The sequence below is a fragment of the Triticum dicoccoides genome, chromosome 7B (genome assembly GCF_002162155.2).
Source record: "Triticum dicoccoides isolate Atlit2015 ecotype Zavitan chromosome 7B, WEW_v2.0, whole genome shotgun sequence".
Classification (NCBI taxonomy): domain Eukaryota; kingdom Viridiplantae; phylum Streptophyta; class Magnoliopsida; order Poales; family Poaceae; genus Triticum; species Triticum dicoccoides.
The window spans coordinates 123189208-123201076 of NC_041393.1; the positions used below are offsets into that span (position 1 = coordinate 123189208).

The 11869-nt window shown below is 44.2% G+C and overlaps 1 protein-coding gene across 1 annotated transcript; it reads left to right on the plus strand.

Moving 5' to 3' along the window:
• Nucleotides 1-2642: 2642 nt before the first annotated feature.
• Nucleotides 2643-6336, plus strand: LOC119337793 (signal recognition particle receptor subunit beta-like). Its single transcript, XM_037609982.1, has 6 exons — nt 2643-2943; nt 3778-3860; nt 4553-4639; nt 4782-4930; nt 5143-5274; nt 5905-6336. The coding sequence occupies exons 1-6, from the start codon at nt 2814-2816 to the stop codon at nt 6092-6094; spliced, it is 771 nt and encodes a 256-aa protein (XP_037465879.1). The 5' UTR covers nt 2643-2813; the 3' UTR covers nt 6095-6336.
• The last annotated feature ends 5533 nt before the right edge of the window (nt 6337-11869 follow it).

Genomic DNA, 11869 nt, shown 5'->3' on the forward strand with positions numbered 1-11869 from the left:
AGGGCACCTATTTTGCACATCTCCAAATGAGCTGAAAATTTACGGAGAATTATTTTGGAATATATGAAAAATACTAGAGCAAATAACAACTAGAGAGGGGCCATCTGGCGAGCACAAGACACTAGGGCGCGTGGGTTGTGCTCAACTCAGCCCACCTCCGGTGCCCATCTTCTAGTATATAGGTCATTTTGACCTAGAAAAGAGAGGACTTTCGGGACGAAGCGCTGCCGTCTCGAGGCGGCTTGGGCAGGAGCACTTTTGCCCTCCAGCGGAGCGATTCCATCGGGAGAACTTCCCTCCCGGAGGGAGGAATCGAAGCCATCATCATCACCAACAACCATCTCATCTTTCGAAGGGCAATCTTCAACAACACCATCTCCTCTCAAATCCTAGTTCATCTCTTGTGTTCAATCTTTGTATCGAAACCTCAGATTGGTACTTGTGGGTTACTAGTAGTGTTGATTACATCTTGTAGTTGATTACTGTATATGGTTTATTTGGTGGAAGATTATATATTCAGATCCATTATGCTATTTAATGCCCCTTTGATCTTGAGCATGTTGCAAGTAATCATGTGAATTTGATATGTGTTCGATATTTTGATGATATGTATGTTGTGATTTCCTTAGTGGTGTCATGTGAACGTCGACTACATGGCACTTCATCATCTTTGGGCCTAAGGGAATGCATTGTGGAGTAGTTATTAGATGATGGGTTGCTAGAGTGACAAAAGCTTAAACCCTAGTTTATGTGCTACTTCATAAGGGTACGATTTGGATTCAAATGTTTAATACTATGGTTAGATTTATCTTAACACTTTTCTTGTAGTTGAGGATGCTTGCGAGGGGGTTAATCATAAGTGGGAGGTTTGTTCAAGTAAGAACATCACCCAAGCATCGGTCCACCCACATATCAAATTATTAAAGTAGCGAACACAACTCAAACCAACATGATGAAAGTCAGTAGATGAAATTCTCGTGTGCCCTCAAAAACACTTTGCTTATTATAAGAGACCGTTTTGCATGTCCTTTGTCACAAAAGGATTGTGCTACCTTGCTGCACTTTATTTACCGTTACCGTTATTTGTCCATTATAAATTATCTTGCTACCAAACAACCTGTTACCGACTATTTCAGTGCTTGCAGAAAATACCTTGCTGAAAACCACTTGTCATTTCCTTCTGCTCCTCATTGGGTTCAACACTATTATCGAAAGGACTACGATTGATCCCCTATAATTGTGGGTCATCACTCTCCGCATTGCTTTACGCCGCTCCTGTTTAAATCAGGGCGCCAGCAGCGGAGGCAGCTCACGGAGCGACGCGTCGTCCCTCTTCGCCCGCCATCGCAGTGCGAGCAATGTTGCCGGGCCCTCTCGTCCAGCACATAGCACCGGTGAGAGCGCCGTCCGCTCGGCCCCACTCCAGCTACATCGCCCCGCCGCCACCACATCCATTGTACCTCCGGATGGCATCCATGGGCACCGTTGGGTACTTGTGCTCTCGTCGGCGCCGGGCCGGTCGAGGACGCCCGAGTCGAAGGTGCGGACCGCACGGCACGAGCGGCAACACGCAAGCGAGGCCATGGTGACAATTTGATGGGATGAATCTATCTAGCGCAATACAGAGCCTCCATATTCACACCAAAGTTATTGTTGTTATGGTAGCTCACGGGTCTGCTTCGATGGTTGTCCTCTCGGTATGGAATTCTTCTTTATTGATCCGGCGCCTCTCGATCTGCTTGTTCATAAATTTAATGGTTCATACATTGTTCTAGAAATCAAAATTACGCCTCATTATCTCCATGATCTGATTAGATGAACCAATTCATCAAATCAACAAACCAATCAATCCATAATTAGTCTAAATTATGATTTGCTGGCTTTTGGATTCTAAAAATATAGGCAATGAACATGATTGATTTTTTTGCCATATCTTCGTTGGTCTAGCCGGAGAGTTCAGTGTACATTCGATCACCAGCGCGTGGCACACCGAACCCCTGCTACATCTGAATGGTTGATTGCCTCCCAAACCTATCCCTCAAGTTGATGAGCATCGGTGCGCTGCTACCAGCTGCTTGCCCGTCACCGCTGCTTTTCACGTCCTGTGATTGGGATTTCATGTTGGCAGAAGATTTGATCGTGATTTGTATGGAGAAGTATACAGGAGCAGGGGCAACCAGGAAACCGAACTGGGTCTCGTTTGGTCTTCCCGTACGGTGGATGGATTGTGGAGGGGCCCTCGTTTGGTATTCCAGTACAGTGGGTGCATGCCACACAACCTGATAGAAGAAATAGAGATGACGCGGCTTAAGGCGAGCGCATATAATTTTCCATGGTGGCAGGTTTGCTTAGGTGGATGGTTACATGTTGATTGATGATGTGGATAGTCTGCATGTCAAGAGAAATATATTTTTTAGCGGTAAGAAAAATAGATTAGTGAAGATGGACGCCAGGTGTGGACCTTGAAGTGAGCACAGCCTGTTTATAAACGGGCCGCCGTGGGCCATGCCGTGCAGACACGTTTAATGGGGGCGGGCCGTGCTGGGTGGCGCCGGCCCATTTCGCCAGGTCTGGATAGAACTCCCTGAATCACACGCAATTTTTTTTCTGTCTCAATTTTATTTTTATTTTTCCTCCCAGCCTCCCTCATTTCTCCTCCCGTGCGAAAACCCTCGCCTCGTCGTCCTCCTCTCGCTTCTCCTACCTTCCTTCTAGAAATCTCCCCTCCCCTCCCCCGAGATCTCCCGGCGCCACACAGCTGCTCCCTCCACCCCCACCTCGCCCTCTCCTTCCCTCCCCGTGCTTGCGCGACGATGGACGAGTGGATTCGCCAAGCGGAGGCGTGGGCAGGCCAAGCAGAGCACTGGATCCGCCAGCAACCCCCGGAGCAGATTTACGTCGCGGTCGCCGTGATTGCGGTGACGATTCTGGTGCTGGTCGCAGGTGAAATGCCAAACCTGACCTTCTTCTCGCATTCTACCTTTGCCCCTGAGTCCCGCGGAATCGTGTTTGCTGTTAGGAAACCTAGGTAGATGTGGCAGGTAGTAACGGGGAACTGGCTTGAGTACGCTTTCAGATTTTCCTGGAAGAATGATACTTGTCCCTTCTGTTTTGACGAATTAACTAGCTGGGGATCTGGAGTGACCAATTTTGTAGTTAGCTGTAGTTACACTGGCACTGGGTTCAAATGTGATTGAAGCACAATCGATTCCATGCCTTGGAAGTGGATCATGCGGAGAATTGACGTATAGTTGTAATTCATGGTATTTTGTGATGGGCTGGTAATTTCGGAATTGAGCGAACTTGAGTGGAAGCAGAGATACTGGAAGCTCCAGTTAAACTTCAGACTTCAGCTGATTATGGTACATGCTTTGCTGTGCATTACAAGTTGTAACAAGGTAGGAGTAATGCCCTGTTGATTCATTCATATTATTTATGCACGTGCCTTGTAGAATGATAATACTGTCAGATGTTACAGTTAACGAGTTCTTAAATGTCAGGGCATCTGAAATGGCAATGACATTATAATATGTGTGGCGCTAAAAAAAAGGAGGGACTAGTGTTTCTTAATCTAGAGATAAGTTATATTCAAAAGTGTGACATTATTACTCGTGGTTAATGTCTCAGTTTATATAATGGGTGCACCCAATGATGTAAAATGTCTTGCTGTATTCATTATGCATGTTTAGGTTTCTACCATTGTGATATAGAATTTCATTGGTACTATTTGTGTAGTAATTAACATGCAGTTGCTTTGTATGTTTGATTGTTTAACAGCTTCTTGTCTGAAATCATCGAAACCTAACACCATAGTTCTATCCGGGCTTAGTGGCAGCGGCAAAACTGTTCTTTTCTATCAGGTATCATTCCAATTATGTATGTGTTCCTCTTTCTTTTGTGCATCCCCTTATCTTCGTGATACAACTATTCAACTCCTCATGGATTAACATGATATCATAAAGTAGGACGAGAGTAATGGCCATGCATGCCTTTCCTCACAAACTTGATTGCTGCTGTTTGTCTCTCTGTGTTGTCAAGTTTTAGAAGTTAGGCATAACAGGTGTTACTCTGACAGAGGCCTTAGTTTCAAAACTGACATCCGGTGTCTGATTTGCCAATGCTTTTTTCGATATAGCACATGACATTTGTGAATTGACATGGATTTTGGTTTTCTGATTTGGTAAAGAAGATGGGGCATGTGTCTATGACTAACACCGAGAATGATGTTATGACATCTGGTTTGCAATTTGCTCTTGTATATGCTTCCTTTGACGCAATTTGTTCAGTAGCTTATAACATCGCCTTTTAGCTGAATTTCCACTCAGGTTGCGTTGGTCCCATACTGTTATCTGTCATGCATCTCTTGCCTCGCCCCCTTGATTTACTGTATATATGATTTTATATAGTGCATGCCTGCACGGCAAGATTTTGGAGAACAAAGACTACTTTTCATTTCCTTTTTTAGTTTTAGTTATCTTTCCAGTGGAGGAATTACACAGTTTCTTTGTATTATCTTTTGGTTTTGTGCTAATTTTCTATCCCTTGTTTTTAGCTTCGCGATGGATCATCACATCAGGGAACTGTGACTTCGATGACACATAACAATGCTACATTTGTGCTGCACTCGGAGCTGGAAAGGGTTAGAACTTTTTGGAGATGAATCCCTGCTACACCTTGATATTAATATAACTATGTAGAATCAAGGCTACCGTTTTCTTATAGAAACATATGTTTGCTGACTGCAAGATTTTTACTTGACTTTGTTCCCTTCCACTCAACAGAAAGGCAAAGTAAAACCTGTTCATGTTATCGATGTTCCTGGTCATGCAAGGCTGAAATCGAAGCTTGATGAAGTCCTGCCTCAGGCAGCTGGGATTGTTTTTGTCGTGGATGCTCTAGATTTCTTGTCTAGCATGCAAGCTGCTGCAGAGTAATTTTGCTGACCTACTTTCTGTTATTTGGTGTTGTTTGGAAAATTTGATGGTGTCCAATTTCGCAAACTTTGATTGTCAACCCAATCATATGCTGTATTCAAACTAGGAGTGTGACTAGGACCTTATTTCATATTCAAACATGTATAAAAATGTTTGATCTGATACAGTTCGTACCGCCTGACAGTTTTTTCTTTAACTCTCACGACAGGTATATGTATGACATTTTGACGAAGGCAACTGTAGTGAAGAAAAGGATTCCTGTTCTGATATTCTGCAACAAGACAGATAAAGTTACAGCTCACTCAAAGGAGTTCATCAAGAAGCAGTTGGAGAAAGAAGTGTATGTTTCATTTTTCATATTCAACATTCTTCATGGTTGGAACTTAGAATGCATCATCTTGGGTTGGCGCGTTTAATAATTTGTGAATTTATAGGTATTGGCTAGATTAGTACTGCAACTTGAATGTATTTGTTTGTTTTTGTGTATATTATGCTGCAAAAATGTTTACATACATGTATATTCTAATGCATATTTCCGTGATCCTGGTACAGTTGAGGTTGCTCTGTAAATTCTGTGAATTATAATGTATTGGCTAGATTAGTACTGCAACTTGAATGTATTTGTTTGTTTTTGTGTATATTATGCTGCAAAAAATGTTTACATACATTTATATTGTATCCATGTTTCCGTGATCCTGGTACAATTGAGGTCGCTCTGTAAATTCTGTGAATTATAATGTATTGGCTAGATTAATACTGCAGCTTGAATGTATTCGTTTGTTTTCTGTGTATATTATGCTGCCAAACAATGCATGCTTACATGTCTATTCTACTCATATTTCCCTGATCCTGGAACAACGGAGGTCACTCTGTAATCACTCATATATCTTGAAACACCTGTGAGGGAGCATAACAGAACCCATTTGCATTGACCGACTGACACAAACTTGTGCTAATTTTTCATTTGTAGAAACAAGCTCCGGGAATCAAGGAACGCCATATCCTCTGCTGACATCAGTGATGAAGTCCGACTTGGGTTACCTGGAGAGGCATTCAACTTCAGCCAGTGCCAGAACAAGGTGATAGTTGATGAAGGTGCTGGTCTGACTGGTGATGTTTCAGCAGTTGAGCAGTTCATCCGCGAGTATGTGAAGCCATAGAGTCATCTTTCACCCCATCGTCATAGTAGTGACTAATGTTTCTGCAGAAGTGTAATCTGAGCTGTGACTAATTTTGGCCTGACGAAAGAAGGAAAAGTGGGAAACCATCAGCATGATCCCTCCCATTAAATCTACTGTTCTCCTGACTTGACTTTGTGAGACATAGCAAATTGCATTGGTAGCTTCTGACGAACGTTTGAGGATCAGAACCTGATCTGCTATAGAAATATTCTTGAACATTACCATGTTGTTATGTACTACTCCCTCCGTCCCACAATATAGACCTTCTTGCAAGTTGTTTTAGCTTGCAAAAACATCTTATATTGTGGGACGGAGGGAGTAGGTTTTATTTCATTCTTGCCCCTAGTCCCGTTTCTTTTTTGGGCAGGATAGTAGAACAGCTCGATGGTGTTCTTGCCGATTCTTTGTGTGCCTCCTAGTCATCATAATTAAAGAACAAATAGGTGCGAATCGATCAATGTATATTTCCTTGAGCCATGACTTGCGAGTCATCTAAGTACTACTCCCTCCGTTTTTATTCGTTTTTATTTACTCCGCATATTAGAGTTGACTAAAGTCAAACTTCCTAAAGATTGACCCAAGTTTATAAAAAATAATATAAATATTTACAATAACAAATCTATATGATGTGGAAGTACATTTGATAATGAATCTAATGGTGTTGATTTGTTATTGTATATGTTAATATTTTTGTCTATAAACTTTGTCAAAGTTGATAAAGATTGACTTTGATCAAAAGTAATATGCGGAGTAAATAAAAACGGAGAGAGTAGAGTAGCTAATTTAGAGCAGCTGCAATGCTCTGAATTCAGAATTGTATGGTGTGGCTTCGTGCTTAACCTTTATGATGGCCATGCCTGTGGAAAGTTATGCTCTTGAACTATTGTTCCAATCAGATTAGCTGGAAGTTTTTGTGAATTTTGGTGAAATACATACTTAAATTTGCAAATAATATATATGCTTTCATCTTTTTTTTTTGAATGGCCAGAAATGAGCTTGATACCATGAATTGGGCTTATAGATAAAAAATGTCTTCAATACAATGTTGTTACTTTTTTTGCGAGAGAAATTTCCAATCTATTCAGCAATCATGGCAGTACGAAGAACACAAGAGGTAATAAAAATTACAACTACGTCCATGGACCACCTAGCGATGACTATAAACACTGGAGCCGAACGCGCGCCGCCGTCCTCGCCCCTCCCTCACCGGAGCCGGGCAAACCTTGTTGTAATAGACAACCAGGAAGCCGTCATGCTAAGGCCCCAAAAGACTAGCACACCCGAGCAGCAACCATCTCCGATGAAGAGTAGCACATCGAAAAGATCAAACCTGTAACCACACGAACGAAGACGAACTGGATCCAAGTAGATCCACCGAAGATTAGCACTGACCGAATCCCGTGAGATCTGACGGAGACACAACTCCACACATCCTCCAAGGACACTATTCGCACTATCGGGACGGGGATAGGACGTGACAGACATTATTCCTACTAAGGGACATCATCACCGCCACACAGCTCCAACCAAGATGATTAACCTAACAAAATCGAGAACGGGGTCTGTCGTGGAATTGTCACGGCAGATGTCCTCGTGAAAGGACTTAGTCGTGGAGCCATCACAACTAGGAAACTAAGGGGTTAATCGGGACAAAGGACACGAGGTTTATACTGGTGCGGCCCCTTACGGTGAAGGTAAAAGCCAACGATCCAGTTTTGAGTGGGATTGCTTATGTCTCGATGACCAGGGTGCGAATCGCTTGACCTGCTCTCGATTTGATATTACTTGCCCTGAACCGCCGCCGGGTCGTCCCTTTATATACAGAGGTCGACACTCAGCGGCTCTCAGAGTCCCGACCGGCTCATAAATAGTGTCCGGCTCGGTCTTTAACTATTCCTGTCTTACAATACAAGTCATGTACATATGGCGGTTTATCTCTACGAGCCTTAAGTCGCCTCTGGGCTTTGGCCCTTACTGAACCGCCATCTTCAACCTTGGTCCTGGGCTTCAAGAATATTCATAGGTATAACCCGGCCCCTCCTGGGCGGGTCATATCAAATAGTTATATCCCCAACATTAGGCCCCAGATTGATTTGGACTAGTTCATGTCAATCTTCGGTAATTAAGAAAAAATCTTCTGCTCTTTGGCTTATGAATTTTTTTGTAACCCGCCATGACGTCATCCTTTGAATTTGTGGTAACCCGCCATGACGTCACCTGCTATAAATGCATGTTTTGTCCAATGCATCTCAATGGATCTTTATCTTAATGACCTTCCCGAAAATCGAGGCGTCCTTGTAGTTGGATAACTTATGTTTTCGGCCTCCTCGTTTTTCGCGCCCTTTTAACGGTCTTTCCTTATAAATAGACCCGTCCAGGTCTTTCTTCATTCTCCCCCTTACTCTTCTTCTTCCTCTCGCACCCCAACTGTCACTCGAGCTCCGGCGCCGCCGCAGCGCACCTCGTCTCCATCGACCTTGGCCGCCGCATCGACCTGAATCCGTCCAGAGAACAGCGGCGCTCCTCCGCGACAAATGCCGCTGTAAGTTTTCCCCTTTCTGCATGTTAGATCCATGCTAGGGTTTGCGAGTTCCTCTGTACAGTTCATAGTTCATCTCGGTTTCTTCGTGGTTCTTCTGCCGCAGCCTGGTTTGATCCAACGACAGCATAGAACTCATGCGGTTGTTGTTTCGCATCCATTTTTGGCACTAGCATATCCCTTTTCCTTGTAAAGAAGCCTCATTAGAACGCATGAACTCCTCTGTATCATGTTTTTAGGTCTAGAAAATTTTCTTTTCTGAACAACCATTTGATCCAAAATAGTAGCTGTAGTTTGTGAAACTTGTTTATGCAACACTTAGGCAAAAACCTGTATTTGTTAGATCCACCTAGTCATGGAGACTCTTATAACCAGCTTAAAAAGGCAATGCTCAATTGATAACCCTGACCACCCATGGCGGTTTAAACAACTTTAACTACTTATGGAACCTATGGCGGCTTAAACAATCTTGACATAATTATCCTTATATACCATTAGGCCCTTTTATAAGCCGCCATCTTGAATCTGCACTGTAATTTTTTCTTCGGCTTTAAATTTGAACCGGTAATTTTTACTCTGTCTTAGTCTTTCATCACAATGACACCAAAAGCACCCACTTCCTGCAACTGGGTCAAATCTATTGTCACAGACAACACACTTGACGACTTTGTGAAGACCGGCTATCTGCCGAAGAAGGAAATCATGTCCTATCGTGCTCCTAACTCGGAGGAGGAATTTCCTCATCCCAAAACGGGGGAGGTTATTGTTTTCATAGATCACATGAACCGGGGTTTCTCTTCACCCGACTCAAAATTCTTCAGAGATGTGTTGCACTTCTTTGACCTCCGCCCTCAAGGCATCGGACCAAATTCCGTGTCAAACATCTACAATTTCCAAGTGTTCAGTGAAGTATATCTTAGAGAAGAACCCAACATCTTACTCTTTAGAGAGCTATTCTACTTGAATCGCCAGAATGAATGCGCCAACGACCAGAGCTTGGAACTTGGTGGCGTCTCGATCCAACGTCGTAGGGACGTAATCTTTCCTTATGACAATCCTCCGAGTCATCCCAAAGACCGGAATCAGACATGGTTTTATTGCCAAGACACCTCTCCGGCTGGTGAGAACCCTCTGCCCGGTTTTCGTTCTCTACGTCTTGGGTCCAACCATCAGCTTCCTGACAAGATTACAACCGCTGAACGCAAAACAATCGCCCCACCCTAGCTAAGATCAAAGCTCTTCTAGGGAATGGATTAACTGGCATTGACTTAGTCCGGGTTTGGCTCGCCTGGCAGGTCATTCCATTGAGCCGCCGCCCCGGCTTGATGTGCACCTACACATGCCAAAAGGATGACCCTCTGCGGCACAGCCCTGCTGACTTGCCTGAAGATGTCATCAACGATATGACGAAGTCCCTTTTGAACGAGGGCCTAGAAGATTATGGTAAAGTGGGCCTAGCCCCCTTCTGCAAAGCTAACCCGACTCCAGCGGTAAGCCGCCCATCTGAATAAATTACTTTGGTTTTTCGATGTTTTACCCATGCTCATACCTCTGCTAACTCTCACAGGCGGGTGACAAATTCTGGAAGGTCAAATATGACCATGAAGCTGCAAAGAAAGCCAGGAAAGCCAAGAAAGCCGCCAGGAAAGAGGCCGCAAAAAAGAAGGGCAAGAAAGCCACTGCCTCTAACTTGCTTCGACTAGAAGATTCTTCTGAGTCGGAGGTAGCCCTTGACTCTCTTGGCTCCTTTTTTTAACCATCTTATTGACACTAATTATCACTAGGGGGACATAGGAGCAAGCCATAGCAAGGCTGAAGAGGTAACTATCATTTCCTCCAACTCCGAGCCTTTGCCAAGACAGGAGATCTGCAGAGTAACCCGGAAAGTAAGATTTTCACATCCCTTAGCTTATCAAGATCCTCAATTTCTTTTGAAGTGACAGATTCATGAAAGCCAGAGGCAGACCCGGACCAGCAAGGATGCGGAGCTCTCCTCCGGCTTGCCAAACACCCCAAGGAAGCGCCGGAACGAGGTCACCTCTGATTTAAATCTCTTTTATCCTTTGGCGGGTCTCACTCGTCAACCACTCAATTCTTCTGACTCAGATTATCAGGAAACTTCCCCTTCCTCTGGCGACTCAATGCAGTCTAATCTGCCAGTTTCCAAGACCGCTCCAGGGTAATGATAACCTTCTTATCCTATATTCGTTTCAATTTGTTGTATTTGCCCTTAATCCTTTTGATTTTATGCAGTGGAAAGGCCAAGCCTAGCAAAAGGGTCAAGAAGAACAAGTCGACCGAAGAAACGGTCTTAACAGAGCCAGAACTTGGAACAGTCGTGCCTGAATCTTCAAGTCACGAGCCGCCACCTGAACCGGCTCAAGACACACCAACTCCAATTGCTGACCCGCCTGATGAGCGAGCTGTTGATGGTTTGGAAAACCCGGAAGCCCCTAGCCCGGTCAGGACGGATGATCCTCAAGACACTGATGTCGAGATCACCAGAACCGGCTTTGCTGAGCCGGGGAGGCTGATACGTCTCCAATGTATCTATAATTTTGATTGCTCCATGCTACTTTATCTACTGTTTTGGACTATATTGGGCTTTATTTTCCACTTTTATATTATTTTTGGGACTAACCTATTAACCAAAGGCCTAGCCCAGAATTGTTGTTTTTTTTGCCTATTTCAGTGTTTCGAAGAAACAGAATATCAAACGGAGTCCAAACGGAATGAAACCTTCGGGAACGTGATTTTCTCACCGAACGTGATCCAGGAGACTTGGACCCTACTCCAAGAAGTAACAGAGGCGGTCACGAGGGTGGGGGCGCCCCCCCAGGGTGCGCCCCCTACCTCGTGGGCCACCTGTTGCTCCACCGACGTACTCCTTCCTCCTATATATACCTACGTACCCCCGACAGATCAAATACGGAGCCAAAAACCTAATTCCACCGCCGCAACTTTCTGTATCCACGAGATCCAATCTTGGGGCCTGTTCCGGAGCTCCACAAGAAGGGGCATCTAGCACGAAGGGCTTCTACATCAACACCATAGCCTCTCCGATGAAGTGTGACTAGTTTACTTCAGACCTTCGGGTCCATAGCTAGTAGCTAGATGGCTTCTTCTCTCTTTTTGGATCTCAATACAATGTTCTCCCCCTCTCTCGTGGAGATCTATTCGATGTAATCTTCTTTTTGCGGTGTGTTTGTTGAGAC

Coding starts and splice junctions, on each gene's coding strand:
- LOC119337793 (XM_037609982.1), top strand. CDS start 2,814: ATGGACGAGTGGATTCGCCAAGCGGAGGCGTGGGCAGGCCAAGCAGAG. Junction 2,944..3,777: donor GATTCTGGTGCTGGTCGCAG/GTGAAATGCCAA, acceptor ATTGTTTAACAG/CTTCTTGTCTGAAATCATCG. Junction 4,931..5,142: donor AGCATGCAAGCTGCTGCAGA/GTAATTTTGCTG, acceptor CTCTCACGACAG/GTATATGTATGACATTTTGA.